The 23,043-nt window shown below is 40.3% G+C and overlaps 1 protein-coding gene and 2 long non-coding RNA genes across 3 annotated transcripts; 1 reads left to right on the top strand and 2 right to left on the bottom strand.

Annotated features, from left to right (window-relative positions):
* Window positions 1-7,932: 7,932 nt before the first annotated feature.
* Window positions 7,933-14,965, top strand: LOC123499842. Its single transcript, XM_045248385.1, has 4 exons — window positions 7,933-8,135; window positions 8,691-8,873; window positions 13,856-14,095; window positions 14,528-14,965. Exons 2-4 carry the CDS (start codon window positions 8,868-8,870, stop codon window positions 14,840-14,842), a joined length of 561 nt encoding a protein of 186 aa, XP_045104320.1. The 5' UTR covers window positions 7,933-8,135; window positions 8,691-8,867; the 3' UTR covers window positions 14,843-14,965.
* A 592-nt stretch (window positions 14,966-15,557) lies between these two features.
* On the bottom strand, window positions 15,558-18,469 carry LOC123499844. Its single transcript, XR_006673125.1, has 2 exons — window positions 17,985-18,469; window positions 15,558-17,215 (listed from the first exon to the last, which is right to left on the bottom strand). It is a non-coding gene; the product is annotated as an uncharacterized LOC123499844 (long non-coding RNA).
* A 524-nt stretch (window positions 18,470-18,993) lies between these two features.
* Window positions 18,994-21,737, bottom strand: LOC123499845. The gene is made up of 3 exons (XR_006673126.1): window positions 21,541-21,737; window positions 20,830-20,932; window positions 18,994-19,224 (listed from the first exon to the last, which is right to left on the bottom strand). It is a non-coding gene; the product is annotated as an uncharacterized LOC123499845 (long non-coding RNA).
* Between the last annotated feature and the right edge of the window lie 1,306 nt (window positions 21,738-23,043).

Raw genomic sequence — 23,043 nt, 5'->3', positions numbered from 1 at the left:
CCTACAACTCTCTCTCTCTCTCTCTCTCTCTCTCTCTCTCTCTCTCTCTCTCATTTAAAGTGATAGGTAATTGCGGATTGAATATTTTTCTGACAATATTCTCCTTATATCTCATGATAGTCTTATAATCTTCTTTAAGAGTCTGTGTGACTTCGCCGAAGTCACGCACACACACACACACACACACACACACACACACACGGCCCGGTAGCTCAGTGGTTAGAGCGCTGGCTTCACAAGCCAGATGACCGGGGTTCGATTCCCCGGCCGGGTGGAGATATTTGGGTGTGTCTCCTTTCACGTGTAGCCCCTGTTCACCTAGCAGTGAGTAGGTACGGGATGTAAATCGAGGAGTTGTGACCTTGTTGTCCCGGTGTGTGGTGTGTGCCTGGTCTCAGACCTATCCCAAGATCGGAAACAATGAGCTCTGAGCTCGTTCCGTAGGGTAACGTCTGGCTGTCTCGTCAGAGACTGCAGCAGATCAAACAGTGAATTACACACACACACACACACACACTATAAAGAAACCAAAATAAAAGTAAGAAAAACGTGTTATTTTTGTAGTTTTCAGCTTTTTTTGCACCAAAACACAGAAATGCAGGCAAAACGCATGATTACACACTATTTGTTTAAGGAACTCAAATGTCAAAAATTGGTTATTTTGGTGTTTTCCAGCATTTTATGCACCAAAACTCAAAATGCAGGCAAAACACTATATTTGTAAAAAAAAAACTCTTATTTGTGTTTTAAGGTGTTTTATGAAAAAATTATGAGTTTTTTTCATAAAACTTAAAATCACATAATGCGACCTTTTACCAAATATAGTGGTTTGTTTGCCTTTCTGAGTTTTGGTGCATAAAATGCTGGAAAACATTAAAATAACCAAATTTTGACATATTTCAGTTCCTTAAACAAATAGTCTGTATTCATGCGTTTTGTATGCATTTCTGTATTTTGGTGGAAAAAAAAGCTGAAAACTACTTTACTTTGGTTTCTCTATATAGACTTGTTTTTCTTTTATGAATTTTATCGTTTTGAAGCACAACAATGTAAAATGACTTGATTAGCAGTCCTTCTTACCTTGAAACAGAATTCCGGTGTCCGATTAGATCTTTAATAACTAACTTGGCTAGACTGAACCTTACAGTATGTATATTCTCTCGGGAGTGCTAAAGTATATTCCCTCGTGAGCGCCTAAGACTGAACTTTATGTATTATTCCCTCGGCAGTCGTGTAAATACCAGAGTGAACCAGTCACCGGTCACCACAGGCTCCACGTCATGTGCCTCAGTCTGCAGCCTGCACCCACACCCTCGCTCAACCATCCACACGCCATACACAGTTACACACACTCGCATACACCGGAAACTTATACACAAGGAAATCAGCCATATTTTTATTTTTCTTAAATATGCTTTACAGTAACAAAACCATTCCATAGCATAAGTACAGTACAATATTCATACATCTTGGCTAGCCTCACATAGCCTACACATGCTGAGCTGCCTCCCCCGCTCGGCTCCTCATGCCAGCTTGCTCGCTGGCTTGCTCATCCACACCACACCCGAACATTCACAACCTTGTTCATGTTACTGTATTAAAACAAAGGAATATGAGATTCAGAACACTAGTGAGAAATGTCAATAGAAACAAGATAGATGCAAGTAAAGAGAATATAGAAGGTATAGAGAGAAAATATATACACTAAATAAGAATCGAGATGATAGAAATATGAAAGAGAGAGAGAGAGAGAGAGAGAGAGAGAGAGAGAGAGAGAGAGAGAGAGAGAGAGAGAGAGAGAGAGAGAGAGAGAGATTACTTTGAGCTGCACGGAAAAAAAAAAAGATTAGTTTGACCTGAAAGAGAAAAAGAGAAAGATTACAGTTTGTCCTACTTAAAAAAAAAAAAAAAAAAGTTTGGTCTTTTAGAGAACAATATAAATGGTTAGTTTGACCTGCATGGGATAGTTTGACCTATAAGAAATAGGTATTGATTAGACCTGTAAAAAATTAAACAATAATCTTACCTACACACACACACACACACACACACACACACACAAAGTCAAGATAGAACCATTTCTTCACCTTTTCCATCTTCATTGCGAGGTTTGCATACTTCCATCCATACTATATGATAGCATGTGCACGCCCGCCACAGCCAGCCTGCCAGCCTGCCACGCCGCCACCACCACCACCAGCACGAGGCTCCTGGATCGCCGCCAAGGTGCGCTAACCAGGGCATTACTGGGGAAGACTAGATAATTAACATGTACCTGGAAGAGAAGGTTAGTTTGTACCTGGAAGAGAATGGTTAGCCGCGCCGCCTATCGCCCGATGCCTAACACCTAACGCCTAGCAAACCGTAATTTGTACTTGACTTTATTTCGAAGGGTTGCTCCAGCGGTGTCAGTCCCACGGTGTGACCTGTGATACGGGTACTCACCTGTAAAGAGGAGAAGGAGGGAGTTAGTGTGGTGTGGTTATCAAAGCTAGTATTTCATTATTAACGGAGATCAGTATAGGAGTCACGTGGTTCAGGTTAATGCTTAGTAGCGACTTAGTACTTTATTGCAGTTATTATATTGAAGCTTAAATAACAACCTCAACTTACCAAATCCAACGCGAGGAAGACGCATTCAATAAGATAAACTAACGCACACTATTATCTCTACACTAACCGCGACGCCACGCACGCAAACACAAGGAACCGCACTCGCCCGCCGCCATAAGACTAAAGGCCGAGGATTTCTTCAGCTGGTGTGGGATCACCTCGGCTGTCTTCGAATGTGCTGCCCTTCCTTTGGCTGACACACTCCCACCTCACGCCCTCACATCCACACCACACTATAAGATCACACTAACTTTGTGCTCACTGAGACACATTTCAGCGCTAAGAAAGAGATGAGATTGGTGGGAGATTAATTATATACCGCACTCGATTTGTTTTCTTGCCATACTTTCGCACAGGGACATGGAACAAGAGGCTGCTAACTGCTTGTTATCCTCACGCCACACACTCCCCCTATCCCCTCCTGCCTGCCTTCTTTTGACTGGAGGTGCTCCACATTGTGGCGCCTCTCCAAAAGAATGTACGTATATTTATTTATTGACAGTCAGGCTGCACTGTATGCCCTTCAATCCACCTCCCCATGGACTGTGATCTAGTTAATAAGTGTCTAGATCTCATCCACACCCTAGAAGGTGCTGGTGCCACGGTCCATTTCATCTGGATACCCTCATGTGGGTGGGTATCCCGCTAAATGAAAAAGCAGACCACCTTGCTCAGTGTGCCCTACAAGATGATACAGTGGACCCTGGCACTGAGTACACTCTGGGTTATGTTAAAAGTAGCATTAAGGACTTTGTACATAGTAGCATTAGTGATCAGTTGGAGCTTTGTTGCCATAGGGGCAGTAGCAGTCTAGTCTTCACTATGCACGCGTCTCCCAGAACTGTGCCTACACACACCTACGGGAGACACACTGCATCACATGACAGGGTGGCAATGAGGTTCAGATTAGGCTACAAATACTTTTGGGAAGTCAGTGCTTCTCCTGGTGTGTGCTGTGTGGTGCACCAAAGGGGCACACTGTATGTCACTATATCATGGAATGTCCTCTCATTGTTAAATTTAGGCCACAAGGTCAGCATGACTTGTACAGCCTCATTGACCATCCTAGACTCAACCACTTTCAAACTCGTCTCAGTGCTACCAATGCCTGGTTGTGGTATTTCATATCGTATTTAGGGTTATCTGATTACTCATTGATGACACGCACACCACATGTATTGACTTCCAACTCTGCTTAATTAGGTACCGCTACTCCTATCAACTCTTCTTTCTGCTATTTGAGGTCACTGTAGGCATGTATATACTAGATATTTAACAAATACTATGACAAAAAATAACCACCAACACTAGGAGGGAATAATAAATTCTTAGCTGCATATATTAGTATATGAGATCCTATTCTCACTATATAAAGAATCGCTCATTGTTCCAAGTCAAGAAAATGTTCACTTCATACAAAGGCTTATAACATCAGTAAAAATGTCAAGATATCTAATATACACATGCCCAAAGGTACACACACAGTATGTGTGTATGTACCTTTTTGTAGTGTGTTGAGTCAACACTTATAATAGAGGTAGCAGAAAAAAAACAATGGTTTATTTGTGTTTTTATTTCATGTTTAGTATCTAAATATGATATTTAAACAATAATGAATACTTCAATGTATTAATCATGTTATGTCTCATCATAATTGTTGTTATCATTGTTCTAAAAATGTTGAAGACAAAACTATAAGTCAGGGTACTCTAGTCTCTCAATCCTAATGATGATCAAAACTGTAAGGGAAACTGTGTCTTACATGATAAAGGTGTTAACCTAAGGCAACACACAAACAAACAAAGGGCTCTCACAAAATAATAACAAGGTGGGAGGCCCAATTTAGTTTGAAATGTGTCTTAACCCTTAATTCTCTTCCAAAGGGATTACTTTGAAAAAACTTAAAAAGTTAAGCAGCAAAATATTGACATTTGAGTAATTATCAGGATAATGGTGTAGGAGGGGCTTAGTTTCACAGAACACAAAATACTTGACTCACTAATGATTATAATGGAACACAGCATGTTGAGTGAATCTCAGTTTTTTTGAAGCATACACAATAAATGTAACAAGAAAAAGAAGTAAGGTATATATAGAGAAAAGTAAATTGGTGTACATGCAGACAAAAGCTACATAGTTGATCACATCAACTATGCAAGATGCCACAACAGAGCATACACCATTATCACAGACCTCAGACATTATTAGCATTATATATCAGCGTTGAAACTAACACAATAAGCATATCACCATTCAAAGTTACAAAATAAAAGATGCATGTTTAAGCACCTAGAAGCAGGTAGTGGTTTTGTGGGAATACCCACATGTTTGTAAGCCCTAGCTACAGCCAAAATATCACTAAAGAGTATGAAAAGCAGAGACGTCACACAAGCAAGTCAAATATACATTAAGCATTTTAACACATAGCTAGGTATCCTACATCAATGCAAACAAACATGTTTCAATTCAGAAAAAAAAAAATCATACCATTGTCTTTCCATTCATGAAAACCAGTTAGACTGGCAATAAAGTATATTTCGTCAAGGATATGAATATAATCAGTAAGGCAAAGCAAAACAATGTAAAGCAAAGCAATACAAACTACACACAAGTGTAATAGGAAAACCCAAAGGTAATAACATTCACTTCTCATGCACAAAACTGTACAACACAATAAGCACACTTTAGTATTGGTTAAACCTAAATCAAGCAAACACGACCATAGATACAACATACGACTAATTGGTAGGTTGAAAAAAAGTATTTGTACACTAACAAACGAGGACTTAACAATAAACATGCTATACAGAAAATAGATTACATACCTTTTCCTTCACAGGCCATATTGAAGCTGAAATACTTTATATCAATCAAAAATACAATATCATAACAATATACACTAAGTCCTCGTCATGCGGTACATATGCATTCCTGAAAACCTCACCGTAAATCAAAATTACCGTATACCGAACCCATTACAACATGTAATAGTAAGGAATGCGTTCCAGCACGTCAAAAGTCACCCATACAGAAATAAAAGCTACACGAGTTTCTATGCAGATGACACACAACTTTTGAAGAAAGTTGGGTCTATAGCAGGACTTAGATAGACTATGGTAATGGAGGAAAAGATGGGAGATGGAATTCAACATTAAGAAATGTAGCATAATGGAATTTAGGAAGAGCAAAAATAGGATAACAAGACAATACCAACTTGGAGAAGAGAAGATTAAGAAGGTGGAAAGTGAAAAGGACCTGCGAGTTCTCATAACAAAGGAAATGTCCCCCAATAAACATATCAATAAAATTGTTGGTGAGACCTACAACTTACTGAGAAATATTAGAATTGCATTCACATATATTGATGAAGATATGGTGAAAAAGTTATTGGCATCCTTGATCAGACCACGACTGGAGTATGCAGCAATACTGTGGTCACCTCACACCAGGAAGAATATCACGAAAATTGAAAGGCTACAAAGAGCGGCCACCAAACTGGCCGCAACCTTGTCAGCTCTTACGTATGAAAAGAGACTGGACTGACCAACACTGGAGCAGAGAAGAAAAAGAGGCAACCTGTTGACCATCTACAGAATAATGAATAATATGGAGCTTCCAGATAGGATGGACCTGCTGAAATGGGACACAAGGGACACAAGAGGACATGGACTAAAATTTACAAAAGACAACTACAGCTTCCCCCATAGAGTGATAGATATATGGAACAGACTGGACAGAGAGGTGGTGTGTGGAAAGTCCACCACCACCACCACTTGAACACAAAATTAGACACTGTGAGATACAGAGACGGGACAACACCACCATAGGCTCCCCTCCCGTAAAATACAACTAGGTAAATACACACACACACACCAATTTGGGAAATAATTACAAGTTCACTAAATGAAGTGAAAGTTCCACTCGAATGGAAGATAGCCAAGGTAATACCAATATCTAAAGGAAGAAAGGAGGAGCTTTAAAATGTCGACATTACCAAAACTCAGCATTCACAACACACAATATATAAATCTAATTAAAAAATACACAAAAAAAAAAAATAACAATCATTAAAAACAAACATGCTAAACAGTGAGAGATGAGTGACAAAATATCGACATTACAAATCACAACATTCAAAACAAATAAAAAGGAACACAAACAAATAATAACTAAAAAAAAAAAAAAAAAAAAATACAAAATGTGTGTAGTGTGTGTGGTGATAGAGTGGTAGAGAGCAGTGTGGTGTATGGTGTGTGGTGACTGGTGTGTGTGGTGATAGAGTGGAAGAGAGCAGTTGGTGTATGGTGTGGTGACAGTGGTGTGTGTGGTGATAGAGTGAAAGAGAGCAAATTGTGGTGTATGGTGTGTGTGGTGAAAGAGGGAAAGAGAGCAGTGTGGTGTATGGTGTGTGGTGACTGGTGTGTGTGGTGATAGAGTGGAAGAGAGCAGTTGGTGTATGGTGTGGTGACAGTGGTGTGTGTGGTGATAGAGTGAAAGAGAGCAAATTGTGGTGTATGGTGTGTGTGGTGAAAGAGGGAAAGAGAGCAGTGTGGTGTGTGGTGTGTGATGACAGTGGTGTGTGTGGAGACAGAGAAAGAGAGCAAATTGTGGTGTATGGTGACAGCGGTGTGTGTGGTGACAGAGTGAAAGAGAGCAAATTGTGGTGTATGGTGACAATGGTGCGTGTGGTGAGAGAGTGAAAGACACCAAATTGTGGTGTATGGTGTGTGGTATATGGTCCGCCACGCACACTCCCAGTGACAGAGTCCTCGCACCTCTAAGACCTACAACTCTCTCTCTCTCTCTCTCTCTCTCTCTCTCTCTCTCTCTCTCTCTCTCATTTAAAGTGATAGCTAATTGCGGATTGATTATTTTTCTGACAATATTCTCCTTATATCTCATGATAGTCTTATAATCTTCTTTAAGAGTCTGTGTGACTTCGCCTAAGTCACACACACACACACACACACACACACACACACACACACACACACACTATAAATAAACCAAAATAAAAGTAAGAAAAACGTGTTATTTTAGTAGTTTTCAGCTATTTTTGCACCAAAACACAGAAATGCATGCAAAACGCATGATTTTTTTTTCATAAAACCTTAAAATCACATAAATGCGACGTTTTAACAAATATAGTGGTTTGTTTGCCTTTCTGAGTTTTGGTGCATAAAATGCTGGAAAACATTAAAATAACCAAATTTTGACATATTTCAGTTCCTTAAACAAATAGTCTGTATTCATGCATTTTGTCTGCATTTCTGTATTTTGGTGGAAAAAAAAGCTGAAAACTACTTTTACTTTGGTTTCTCTATATAGGGTCCTGCGTCCCTGCCCACCCAGAGTCCTTCTCCGCGGACTGGCAGACCAAGACGGAGGAATGCGACCGCCGCGCTGCCGCCCGAGCTGCACAGGTGCAGGCTCACTATGACCAGCACGCCAGGCCCCTCCCCAAGCTGTGCATTGGAGCCACAGTCCGCATCCAGGACCCTGTGTCTCTCCGCTGGGATAAGGTCGGTGTGGTCATGGGCTGCAGCAGGAACAGGGAATATGATGTTCGTGAGGGGGGAGGGAGGTGTGGGTATGTAATGTAATATATTATATCATATGTATTCCCTGTACCTCTGATTATCATACGCCTGGCAACCCTACGTAAGCCTCAGTCTTGCTGGCGTCTCCAAGGCAGGCAGGCGTACGGGGGGTCCTTCCAAGGCTTTCACTGTGTTCCTCTGCTTGAATCCACATACTCCAGTTAGTACGTGTTTCTATGAAGAACCTTCACCTTCGTGGCTGTACTGTCCCGACAGCTACCCAACACCACAACTTCCTTCTATCTAATCATTTATCATTCCTATTAATGCCTATTTAAAAAAACATTAGAACTGTACCTTTAGTCTTCACTCTAAGCTAACCTAATCTAATACATTTTAAATCTTACCTAATCTATTTAAAAACATTACAACTGTACCTCTAGTCTTCACTCCAACCTACCCTAATCTAACACATTTTAAACCTAACTTATTTAAAAGCATTAGAACTGTACCTTTATTCTCTGTCCTTCCCTGCAGTCGGAACACCCAAGCCTCATTGACGTAGTGCAGCTTGATGTGACGAGTGAGGGGGCAGTGCAGGCAGCCGCTCAACACATACAGCAGACCCATGGCAAGGCACTGGACCTTCTCATCAACTGCAGTGCCATTCTCAGCCCCTCAGGACGTGGCGAGACCAGCCTGAGAGACGTTTCCATGAAGGTTTGAAGTTTGTTAGTTTGTCGTGTGGTTTTCGCCGGTATTCAGAAACATCTTTTCCTCTCACTATGAGTTTTGGGTATGATTAGATGATCTTATTTGTATTAGGAAGAGTCTATGGAGGTCAGAAGATTACTGTCCAGTCTCCACTATTTCAATCCCCACGTGAGTTTATGAAGCTGTATAAAAGCACCAAATAGTAAACAGAATGAATACGAAAATTTATCATGATACTGAAGGGATTAAGTCTCTCTCTCTCTCTCTCTCTCTCTCTCTCTCTCTCTCTCTCTCTCTCTCTCTCTCTCTCTCTCTCTCTCTCTCTAAAGAAATACTTATTTATATTGTAAATAACTGCCTTAGCTTGGCTTTGAAGGTGGCCATAGGGCGAGCTTGAAGCGGAGCGGGAACGTGTCTGGACGCCAACAAATCAGAATTCCTCCACTGAGTGGTGGTGTGGAACAAAAGTTGTAATAATTCCGGAAATAAGTTCGGAAATGCACCAATGTATGTAGAAACAAAGAGAGAAAGAAAGACAGCGGCAGAGGTTACGTAGGTTGAGCGAGGCTGCGGGGTTAGTGAAAGAAGTAGACGGTGATAATGGTGACACGCCCTATCGGCCGTTTCTCACAATTTTCTCGATACGGCAACTACAATATTTTTTTTCTTTCTTCTGTTTAGCAAAGAAAAAGTACAAGTAGCTGTTATTTTTTTTTATTTTGTTCGTAATCCTTTCACTCGCGGGCCGCGGCCGTGGTACCACGCTGACGCCTGTCGCCAGAAAAGTTACAACTTGTAAGTTGAAAGAAGCCAGTGTCACTCAGTGGTGTGTGTGTGTGTGTGTGTGTGTGTGTGTGTGTGTGTGTGTGATGGCAGTAGGATCACTGTCACTACAATAGAGTCCGTCTACTCTAAGATGACACCTGTCTCCGGCTGAGAGATTTTTGTCATTTTAGTTTTGACTGTTGCCGCCAATTTTTCTGGTAGCAGTGCAGCACCGGCCACCGAGACCAAAACTATAATGAGGTTTAGCAGAGGAAAATAATATATATGACACTAACGTGATTTTTTTTTTTTTTTTTACTGTGTTTTTTGAAAGGAAAAGAACCAAAGGATTTTAACCCAGGCTAGGTCCCCAGAACACGACCTGCCTACTACTACTCCACTCAGCCCGATTTTTTTTTTTTTTTTTTTTTGCCATCACCCTGCCGTGGGTGATTCTTATTTGATCTATTTTTTTTTTTTGTTAATTTAATTTAAGATGATTTTTTATTGTAATTTATTTATTTATTTTGTTTACTTATTTTACTTATTTTTAAATATTAACATTATGTACATCACACTTACTTTCATACAAATATTAACATTATGTACATCACACTTACTTTCATACACGCTTCATTCATACAGGGATCCTATACCTATCTCAAACTATTGTCCTTTTGTCAGGGCATGGGGAAGGGAGGGATAACTCACAATCACACAGCATCACTACGTATTGCATATACACATGAAGGGAAAACATTCACATTACATCACGCAAGACTGATATATATATATATATATATATATATATATATATATATATATATATATATATATATATATATATATATATATATATATATATCACATATATTTACAGAGTGCAAAATAGATAGCATAATATATACACATAAATCATAACTCTGATTAAATTGGTCTCAGTCAGGTAAATCATCAGTCTATCGACCACGAGAGGCCGTGACTCTGGCAATACGCTGCCAAGGGCCGCCTCTCCTCACGATAACGCACACAGTGAAGCAGGATGTGTTCGACAGAGAGGGTGACATTACAGGTGGAACACTGTGGTGGGAAGGTGTTGACTATGTAGGGGAGCATGTGGGTGGGGAGGGTGCAGCCCATCCTGAGGCGTGCGAGGACCACCTCCTCTCGCCATGTGGGGCGACTGGAGGAGGCCCACTCGCCCAGGATGGGTTTGATGGTGTGGAAGTGGAGGTTGTTCCAGTGACTCTGCCACAGGAGTTTCGCTGATGATTTAACAACTGAGAGACATGACTGCAGATCCCGATGGAGGTTCCACGCTCCCTCGAGCTCTGCAGCAGACCGAGCTAGACTGTCAGCCTGTTCATTCCCGCGTATACTGGAATGTCCGACTCGTACCCTACATGAACCCTCTTTTCTTTTTTTATACCTTGTGGGCTTTTCACGGGAATTTCTGGGCTAAAGGGGATACTTTTTGTGGTACCTCCTATCTCAAGGCCCACCCGCTACGACTTTGGCAACTTATATAGTAGCACTGAAGGTGAAAATGACTGATGCTGTGCTCCTTCTGGTACCATCAACCATCTTAGTGATCTTTCTAGCTTCAATGACATCCTGATCAGTCATGCAATCGACAATCTCGGTCTGTTCCATATCCACAAAATCGCGGTGGGAAGCGACTCCCCGACACGAATTCATGGAGACTGGAATCGAAGCCTCGATCTCGATGTCATGAATGAACCGGAGTTTCAAAAGTGATTTGACTTGATTTACGTTAAGGGTTTGAACTACTAAGTCACCACTAGCAAGTTTCTTCACATTAATGACATTGTATGCAATATTGCAGTCAATAACTTTCTTTACAAGAGAATTGACAATATTATTAACGCGTCATGCCTGTATGTAGCCTATGTGCTTCATAATAATAATAATAATAATAATAATAATATCAATAATAGTAATGATAATATTGTTAACAATGATAATGATAACAATAATAATAACTATGATAATAATAATGATGATAATAATGATGGTATTGATAACAATTATAACAATGATAATAATAATAATAACAATAATAATAATAATAATAATAATAATAATAATAATAATAATAATAATAATAACAACAATAATAGTAATAATGGTAATGATAATATATATATATATATATATATATATATATATATATATATATATATATATATATATATATATATATATATATATATATCTATTTCTATTATTATCATTACCATTGTTACTATTATTGTTATTATTATGTGTGTGTGTGTGTGTGTGTGTGTGTGTGTGTGTGTGTGTGTGTGTGTGTGAAGGTAGATAGGTAGATAGATAATTAGTTAGACAGACAGATAGATGAATGGCTAGACATAAATTTATGTAAATTAGTGTGACGTGAGTGAGGAGGGTTGGGACCTACGTGGCGTGGGTAACCACCGGCTTAGACTAAGGTAACAATGCTTACATAGAACGATGCTCACCGAGAGTGGCTAGTTAGTTATTAAGTGTCTTTACTGCAAACAAGGGAGGGAGGAGGAGGAGGTGAAGCGGAAAGCAATGAGGGACATCGGGACGATTTCTTGTGTTGGCATCGTGGAGGTGAGTCGTGTGTGCGCCGAGAAGTGTGTCTGTCCTCTGCCTCGTTGTAAGGTGTTGGTTTGGTGGTGTTCCTGTTGTATGTCGGGAAGGTATGTTGTACACTGTACAGTGGTGGTGTTGGCGTGTGTCCGTGTGTAGTGAAGGACCTTTGCCCGTTTCTCATGAACGAGATGTATTTCAGATGATAGGAAGTGTTGCCTGGCACTTCGTGGAACGGTTTGTTTATAGAGTATTTCTTGTTTAAAGTGTATTTCTGAATATCAATTTGGTTATTTGGTAACACTTAATATGCATTAAGTTGCCATTCCGTAATAAAATAACACGTAGTGTTCTATTAATGGGAAGTTGTAACCTGTTTGTTGAACGCAGCACATGCTCATAACTCGTGGCTTTGGTGTGCATTGATAGCAAGGCTGAAGGGTGCTTTTAGTGGCTCTTGGGTCTCCCTTAGTGTATCTCGGCTTCCCCTCACTGAGCGGTGGCGCAGATGTAGGCTAAGCGGTCACGAACTTTGGCATGAGCTACGTGTAGGGTTGTTAGGGTAGTGGGATAAGGAGTTGTGTGAGAGTTGTTGGGTAACGTGACGTTTCGGCCCCAGTTTCGTATGTGTTGTGAACCAGTGTGCCATTTTATATGTAAAGCATCAAACAAGTGATCGTGCTTTAACGTCACGGCACCCCAGTTTCTTTAATAGTTTATGAATGAGTAAGGCTTTTGTTGTGTAAAAGCTTCGAAATGGCTGTGTAGTAACCATTTATATGGACAGTGTCCCCGATAAAGTCTCGTGCGATCGCCTCGATTCCCTGCTTCCACTTCGCAGCTCCTCTACCCTGGTGATTTGACGTCGCATATGTGAAGCCACGCTATTGGTCAGAGTGGCTTCATGAGAGAGAGAGAGAGAGAGAGAGAGAGAGAGAGAGAGAGAGAGAGAGAGAGAGAGAAAACGAATATGAAAAATGGAGAGAGAGAGAGAGAGAGAGAGAGAGAGAATGAAAAATGGAAATACATAGAGAATATGGTTTCTCAACCTTTTTACCCTTGCGTAATCCTTGAAATACATGCCATGTCTCGAGGAAGCCATGCGCAAAAACAAAATTATGAACCATATTTCTCTTGTGACGTCAAATCAGGTGGGTGGAGGAGCTGCGCTGCTGCGAAGTGGGAGCCGGGAATCGAGGCGATCGCGTGGGACTGTTTCTTGGGACAGTGCCACAATATTCTGTGGATGTTCAATTACCCATAGTTTTCATTATCTGGTGCAGTAAGTGTAGGAACAATAGAGTAATTATTTCATGGGTGTTGTGGTGCACGTGAGGTACACCACTACTCACTATATGGTGCAGTGTACCACTAGTCACTGGTGCAGTAAGTGTAAGAGCAGTCGAGTAATAATTTTCGGGGTGTTGTGGTGCACTAGCTAGGTGCAGCACCATACGCTAGTTAGTTCCATCAGTAATATACGCAGTTGCATTGAATTTGAGGCAAGTCACTCTGATCATACTGTGCAATTTGTCCCTATATCAGAGGTCTTGGATTAGTCATTAAAGAGGAATTAATGACAGCAGATGTTTCTTGATTGATTGGTGACTTTCTTGTTGCAGGAGTGTACAACAAGGGGCGGTGTATACGACGAGGGACAAGGTCGGGTCATGCCGGCCATCCCTAAACATGGAGCAAGCAAGTCTCGGGCGTCAGTCAGGAGGTGGAGCACGACCCGCCACAAATCTGGCACAGGCGTCCCTACAACTGCGCAACTGCGCATTACCAACTTCGTGGAGGCGCATGTGTTTCACTCTCTTCAGAAGGTGACGCAGACCGAGGAGGCGTGTGGTTCGGCACAGGTATGGGCCGGGCCGTTTCACCGCCTCCATGAGGCGTACAGGCTATCAGGAACTGTTCTGTCCAGGGTCTCTTTTTTAATCCTGGTTCTGTCTTGGTGTTAAAAGGTAATATAACGGTGTTACAAGCAAAACTCGAACGTTCGTTATCAGAAGAGAATGAGGAATATATATATTTTTTAAGGAATTACTTTTTTAAGGAATTACTTTTTTTAAGGAATTACTTTTTTTTAAGGAATTACTTTTTTTTAAGGAATTACTTTTTTTAAGGAATACTTTAATAAAGAGGATTGGAGATAACTTGCGGTGAGTAAAATGGAATCCACTAAACATTTACAGGGCGGTCACACCACACCACACCACACCACACCTGTCCTACATTTGAGGACAAGGTTGTTCATGATTAAAGTGTAAAGGTAAAATTATTTTTTACAGGTCCTGCCACTACTGGAGGGAGAACCAAACCAGCGTGTCCTAACACCCTCAACCTGCGGCAGGAAACTGGCTCTTCTTGCACTGGAAGACACAAACTGTCTGCGCCTTTCATGGAGGGATTGGACCCTGCCTCTCACCAGCTCTGACCTGGCAACACTCGGCGTCATCCAGGGAGGGAGGACAGGACAGGACAGCCTTGCTTCATCTAACCTAACCAATACATGTTGCTGCGTCATCCAGGGAGGGAGGGAGGACAGGACAGACTGCCTTGCTTCATCTAACCTAACCAATACATGTTGCCAATCACTCTTGTAATGTTATTTATTATTCCTTCCATCTAATGTGAATATGCCCACATGTGTAATGTTGTTATTCCTTATGTTCTGTGATGGACCCACATGACTGTTAGTACTAATAATAAATCATAATAAGAAAATTGATATTGCTTTAATTCCATTTTTTTTTTCTTTATAGGAACCGTTTATGAAATAAACATAACCAGACTTGCTCTGGAGCTTAACCTTACCTCACTCACCTCAGTTAAAATCTAAACTCAAGCCTCCCCTTGTTAAGCCCCACAATATAATACTACATACAGCTTGTCACAAAGTGAGTAATCCTTTCTATCAAGTTAACCATTCAACATATCAAAGAACCCTGAGATACTCACTCAATTGGGCCAATTCTCAGTGAAATGCCTAAAAAAGCTCAAAAGCAGTAGGAAATAGTTAAAAGAATACTGAAAAACCAGTTAAAAGAATATAACTGAAAAACCAGTCCTTACAAAACTGCTCCTGAAAAGCAGCAAAGTGGGAAAATTCCCTGCAAAACTGCCCCAAAATGCTGAAAAATTGCTAAAAAGCAGCAAAAAATGGCAATTCCTGCAAAACTGCCCAAAATGCTGAAAAATTGCTAAAAGCAGCAAAAATCCCTGCAAAACAGCCTCAAAAACTGTGCTAAGTCATAAATACTCCGAAGAGTCTCCGGAGAAAGAGCAGATGTATATTTGGGTTAAAAATACATTGAAGAGTCTCCCTTCCTTCACTTTTATTCAATCAACACATTTTTACACAACTCTGAAAACTCCACCAAAACTTTCAACTTAGAAAAATTTTACAGTGTAACACCAGAATTTGTACAGCTAGAAAACTACAAATTTCAACTAGAAAATTTTTACACAATTCTGATAAAAACTCTACCAAAACTTTCGACTTAGAAAATTTTTACAAAGCAACACTAGAATTTGAACAGCTAGGATATTTTTACAAAGCAACACTAGAATTTGAACAGCTAGGAAAATTTTAACAACTTGCAACATACAACAATTTTTATATTTCAACTTAGAATAATTTCTGCAATTTCTAACTTGGGACAATTTTATATTTTTTAGTCTGGGAATATTTTCACCTTACAAAGTATTAGAGAAAAAAATTAGGAAAGTTGCAAGATGGACCATGAGGCCTGCACATACACGGCAGCAGTCTCTGTATGAACAGGTCATCCATACATTTGTCTAATATAACATTAAAAAAATGAATACAATAACATAATAGTATTTTGACAGCAATTTCATTGCAAAGTCTAGGAGGAACTATCAACTCTGTACAATGATTTCTTACACAATGGCTTTGGTCTCAAACAGCATGTTGTCCCTTGCAACACTACATTGTCACCATAAATACACAAAACACAGACTATCATTCTGGGGCCGTATTCTACACAGTCAGCCTCAGGTCTCACTGAATGCCTGACCGTCACTCCACTGCTGGTCTTTGGGCTCATCACTTGTCAACTTTATATATGTATACAAAGAAATAGATCCTTGACATAATTTCTACAATTCTAATTATTTTGACATCATAGTAAGACTGTGTATCCAAACAAAAGAAACATGACAAACAGAAGATTATGCCCAACAGCCTGACACATGACACATGACACATGCAAGCCACTCAGAGCAAGGTTTGTTTGAGTTTTTGGAAAACTGATCGCACCCTCTTGGCAGTTATCTATAATGATAAATTACTCACTCCATCAAAGGACATTATTTAGCCATCATTACAGATATTTATCATTAATCAATATCAAAAACTGTCGGGGATCATGCCATGGTACATAAAAACAAGCTCTCACCATGCTGAGAAGAGTTTTAAGACAGTGGTTGGCAGCGCTACAACAGACTGAACCCTGTCTTGGCACTTATGACGAGTCACAAGGTGAGAGCCTGTCATTGAGGGACTTGTGTCTAAAATGCACCATTTTGTCTACAATCACATCACTAGCTATGATGGTTTGTAGAATACGGCCCTTGAAACCTTACACAGAACAGTAACAGCAAAGCTCTACAAAGTAGAGAAACTTACTATTTAATCAGTCTAAACATTCCCACTCAAAAATGTCTATAAACCTAATTATATACAACAATTTTTCCCTAAATGAAAAACATTGAATTCAAGGAATGACTGGCACACTTGCCCATAAAGCTGCCCACACACACACACACACACATATAATCCTTCGGTTAAAACTGTGTGCACTTCTTTCCACACACACACACACAAAAAGAAAAAAGCATGAACCAATGATGCTGTGAATGTTGATGCATCCTCCATCCTTGCCACTCTGTCTTGCACTCTGCACACACGTTTAGGAAAGAAGTGTGCAGTGTGCCGCTGGACCTCCAAAAGCCTGCAACAAAAGAAAGGAGTCAACAAAAGATCATGTTTAGTGATCAATTACCTTCAAGTCATCTTATCAATCAGAAATTGTGAAAACTGCTCATTTGTAATCACATTTCTGATACAGGAAGGTAGATCAAAAACCCAGCAAAGCAAAGCCACACTATTTTTTTTTTTTTTTTTTTCCATGCAAGAGGGCAACTAGCCAAGGCAACAAAAGTTAAAGAAGAAGCCCACTTGAATTTCAAGTTCACTAAAAGATTGGTACAGAATTAGCATGTCTTGAAATCTCCCTATTAAAAAACATCAAGTTGTACAAAGATGGAAATACAGAAGCATGTAGGGAATTCCAGAGTTTACCAGAGAAAGGTCTGAATGGTTGAGAGTACTGGTTAACTCTTGTATTAGAGAGTTGGACAGAACAGGGATGAGAGGAAGAAGAAAGCCTTGTGCAGCAAGGCTGCAGGAGGAGGGGACGTATGCACTTAGCAAGATCAGTAGAGCAGTTAGCATGAAAATGGTGATAAGATAAAAAAAAGATGCAATATTTTGGCAGTGAGAAAGAGGCTGCAGACAGTCAGTCAGTCAGAGGAGAGGAGTTGATTACATGAAAAGCTTTTGATTCCACCCAATCTAACAATACTGTGTGAGTGGAACTCCCCCCAAACATGCAAAGATTACTTCATACAAAGACAGATTGTACCGAGTAAGCAGATGGGGGCGAGAAACACTGGCGACAATGTCAAAATAACTACTACTTGACAACTTGTTTGCCTTACTTGTAGTGCAGCAAAGTGTGTGTGCCACCCTTCTTGAAACTCTGGAGCACCTTCATGTGTTCAGTAAAGTGGTGGGCAGGAACACAAAGAGGTGCTTCCCTCGACGCCTCGCCACCGGTGCAGTACGTCCTGTGGGGGAAACAAACCGTCATTGCACTCATTAACACACAGGGAAGATGTGCAACTCAGCCACTCAGCCCTCCTTACTGATAAACACCACCACTCACAAACACACACAAACTGCACTCACCAACTCCTAACAAATAAATACAAGTCAGCCACTCATCTCTCCTTCCTCCTGTGACAGAGATGCCTCCACAAAGAAATCAATAACACACAGATTGATCACATTCATCTTTGACAGACACAAAGTTCACAGAAAAACTGAGAATCTGTACATCTTACTATTCAATCACTTCATCTTTTCTTCATTACAAAGTTTCATAAACTGTTTCATTGCACACACACACACACACACACACACACACACAGGGAGAGTGGCTGTGGATACTATCAGGCTGGCTGCAGAGGCTGGCTGGAGACCACAAACAGGCTGGCTGCAGAGAGAGAGAGAGAGAGAGAGAGAGAGAGAGAGAGAGAGAGAGAGAGAGAGAGAGAGAGAGAGAGAGAGAGAGAGAGAGAGAGAGAGAGAGAGAGAGAGAGAGAGAGAGAGAGAGAGAGAGAGAGAGAGAGAGAGAGAGAGAGAGAGAGAGAGAGAGAGAGAGAGAGAGAGAGTCTTGGGTGGTAGGTTAGCTTAAAACACATTAGCATCATAACACACGCTGAACCACACCCAAAATTGCAACCAAACACTTATAATATCCAAAAACACATTCAAATGCATCAAAAACACATGAAACACACTCAAAACACACCCAAACACACTCAAACACACCCAAACACACTCAAACATGCCAAAACACATCAAAACAAACTCAAAACACATCCAAAACACCTCAAAACACACCTCAAATGCACCCAAGAACCCCAAAACACTCCAAACACACTCAAAACACCTCAAAACACACCCAAACAGACCCAAAACACACCCAAACGCATCCAAACACACCCAAACACACTCACACGCACCTCTTCCTTATGTGTGAGTCTGTAATACAGTTTGTCCTTGATCTGGGAGAAGGTGGTGATGGCGGTGGACAAAACAGGTGTGGTGTTTTTCAAGGCCGTTTTAATCTCTGTCCTTCACTTCAAATAAATCGGCGTGTCGTTTTCTGCGGACCTGCAAATGTTTGGTTAGGTTAGTTAAAAATAAATCAATAAATAAATAAAATTACAAGGTTAGGTTAGACTGAGAGAAAAATATGACATTCAAACAACAAGATCGCATAGTAAAAAGCTGAGGAAGGGAAGATGCCTGAGAGATGTTAAAAAATTGAGTTTCCCGCAAAGATGTGTTGAGACGTGGAACAGTTTGGGTGAAGAAGTGGTGTCAGCAATGAGTGTGCATAGTTTTAAAGAAAAATTGGATAAGTGTAGATATGGAGACAGGGCCACACCAGCATAAAGCCCAGGTCCTGTAAAACTACAACTAGGTAAATACACAAACACATAAACACACACACACACACACACACACACACACACACACACACACACACCAATTTGGGAAGTAATTACAAGTTCACTAAATGAAGGGGAAAGTTCCACTAGAATGGAAGAGAGCTAATGTAATACTGATATTTAAAAGAGGAAAGGCAACTTAACCACTAACCTACAGACCAGTGTCACTTAGAAGTGTTTTGGGGAAGTTGTGTGAAATCATTATCAAAGAAAAATGGGTTAAACATCTGGAAGAAGAACAAGTCATATTGAAAAGACAATTTGGGTTCAGGACACGGAAGTCATGTGTATCAAACTTATTAAGCTTCTACTCGAGAGTTACAGAAGGACTGGAAAGCAGAGACGTATAGTGGACACAGAATACCTGGACATAAAAAAAGCCTTTTGATAAAGTCCCGCATGGAAGACTACTTTGGAAACTAGAGAACATAGAAGGACTGTGAGGAACCTTGCTCCAATGGACAAGAGATTATTTGAAGGATAGGAAATGAGAACTGTGATCAGAGATACTTACTCATCTTGGGGTGCCACAAGGGTCAGTGTTAGCCATGGCCCATTATGTTTCAGATTTATGTAAACGACATTCACATTAGGGTAATCAGTTATATTAATATGTTTGGTGATGATGCAAAGCTGCTAAGAGTTATCAAAACCAGGGAGGACTGTTTGCTGTTACAGAAAGATATAAACAAGATCTATGAGTGGAGCAACAAGTGGAAATTGGAGTTTAGTGTCAACAAATGTCATGTAATTGAACTAGGAAAGAGTAAGAGAAGACCGGTATGGAACTATTTGATGGGAGAGGAAAAAATAATGAAGACTAAAGATTATACAGGAAAATCTGAACCCCTAAAAACACATAAGTAAGATATTTGGATTATCATATCAATACAACAAGGTAAATACTTCAAAGACAACCAATAGCTTACAATATCCTAAATATTTAAGGTCATAAACGGGAGTGGTTATGGGGTGCTACATTAGGTTAGGTTAGTAAAAAGGCTGAGATTTTTCAAAAGTAAGAAAAAAAAAATAAATAAATAAAGTCACACCACCTGCTAATGTTTGGAGAGAGAGAGAGAGAGAGAGAGAGAGAGAGAGAGAGAGAGAGAGAGAGAGAGAGAGAGAGAGAGAGAGAGAGAGAGAAAGAAAATATGGTAACAAATAAGGCCGCGTTTCCCAACCTTTTTACCCTTGCATAACCCTTCAAATACATGACACGTCTCAAGGAACCCCTACGCACAAACAAAATTATATACCATACATTTGTCATTTTATGTGACGTCAAATCAGGCGGGTGGAGGAGCTGCGAAGGGGAGGCCGGGAATTGAGGCGAGCGCACTGGACGGTTTCTTGGGGACAGTGCCCTGAAATCATGCACAAACCAAAATCATCCCCACACACTCCCAAGACACTCCACACACATGCACAGACCACTTAAAAACACCCAGCACACACCAAAATCATACCCTAACACTCACAAGACACTCCACACACATGCACAGACCACTTAAAACACTCAGCACAAACCAAAATCATACCCACACACTCCAAACACCTGCACAGACCACTTAAAACACACAGCACACATCAAAATCATACCCACACACTCCATACACACACACACACATACACACAGACCACTTAAAATACTCACCACACACCAAAATCATCCCCACACACGCACAGACCACTTAGAACCCTTAAAACTAACCTAAAACACACTCAATACACCATGCAACACCTCAAAATTCCCCTAACCGCACTCAGAACACACTCATTTATTCAAACACCCAACTACACCACACTCAAGATATGTAAAATATACCTAAAAACATCTAACACACACTGAAAACACACAAAATACACTCAAAACACCCTGCAACACTACCAAACACACTCAAAATACTTCAGATATAACCCAAAAACACCAAAAGGCCTTATAAAGAACGGTAACATTAAAAAGGGGACTTACCTAAATATTGTGGTTTGGCTCCTCCTCTTCTTCCACTTCCATTTTTCCTTTCTTCTTCCTTTTTTTCTTTCTTCTACTGCTCCCATCTACACGCCTGAGCCTAGAAACACATCAAAACACTTAGAAAACACGAGATATTAGGCAAAATATTGAGGAAGTGTAGGGAGAGCACCTATTGTGGCTTGTCTGCTCCTCCACTTATTCCTCCCTTTCTCCCTTCCTCCTCATACTCTTTATTTCTCCTTCCTTGTTCCTTCTGCTACTAATATCTACACACCTGAGCCAAGAAACACGGAAAAACACGTAGAAATCACTAGATATAAGGCAAAATATCGACGAACTGGGCGGTAGGGAGGGAGGGAGGACACCGGCCTGAGTCACCCCCTTGGCTGTGACGTCATCAAGAGCGCGGGAACAGTGGTGACTTGGCTGAATTACGTAAATAATTCTAAAAATGACTTCAAGAAAAAACGAAGCCAAGGCCGAATGCTTACTCTTTTATGACTTGATAGATAATTTAATTAATATCCAAAACGTCAAAACATCTCCTGCTTAACTAGTTTTAAAAAACTGTCTAAATTAAGTATATAAAATGTATATAAACATTTCCACTTATAACGCTGCCAAAACGTCCAGCCATTTCGACTTTATATTTCTTTCGAAAAATATTAGACAATGTAAACTCTCTTCTCAGGCATCCAACACTGACCTAGAACCAGAAGTGAACGAGTGAAAAGCATTTATGTAAAACAAAACCATTAAACTCTAAACTCATCAGAAACTCTTGTAAAGTCAACCTATTTTCACTTGGCGAATATTCTAACACATTCTACAGAGACTGAGCTTTCTTTTAAGGCATTCTACAACGAGTTTGACCGTCAAACAGAAACGTAAACAAATAAAATCTAAAAAATAAAACTTACGTTAAACGGGACAAAACACCACTTCAAAGTCCACATATTTCACTCAATGGATTGATTTCACGCTTAAAAAAGTACACACAATTTTTTGATACCATAAAGGCCCAGTTACACCTCAAAATTTAAAAAATGAAATTGAGAGATGGGAAATTTTGAAGGTTATGGCAGCTCATATTTAAGCTATAAAACACCACTAAACGCCACATATTTACCGAACACAGGCGCGGAACACACTTCAAACACAACGAAATATTTAGAGAAACCATAAAACACATCATGGAAGCGTAATATTATTTTTAGAGAATATATCAAAAAAAGTATTAGAACCCGCAGGTTGCCAAGTGGGGGACAGGGGTGGAGCTGGGGGGGGGACGGGGCCGGGCGGGAGGTAACATCCGGGAACACTGCAGCGCGGACTCCATAATCCTTATGTTGCATTTATTATCTCACCACAACATAATTAAGCCCCATCGGCAAAACTTGCCCAGGGAACATGCAACGGTACTGTAATGCCTGCATTCTGACACATGTTTGGCTTACGGTGAGTCAAAGAAGCAAATAATACCTGGTAATACTGACAACT

The sequence above is a fragment of the Portunus trituberculatus genome, chromosome 50, assembly GCF_017591435.1.
Source record: "Portunus trituberculatus isolate SZX2019 chromosome 50, ASM1759143v1, whole genome shotgun sequence".
In the NCBI taxonomy this organism is placed as follows: Eukaryota; Metazoa; Arthropoda; class Malacostraca; order Decapoda; family Portunidae; genus Portunus; species Portunus trituberculatus.
The sequence above is the reverse complement of the archived record's forward strand: the minus strand, read 5'-3'. Positions and strand labels throughout refer to the sequence as shown.

Coding starts and splice junctions, on each gene's coding strand:
- LOC123499842 (XM_045248385.1), top strand. Junction 14,096..14,527: donor AGGCGTGTGGTTCGGCACAG/GTATGGGCCGGG, acceptor TATTTTTTACAG/GTCCTGCCACTACTGGAGGG.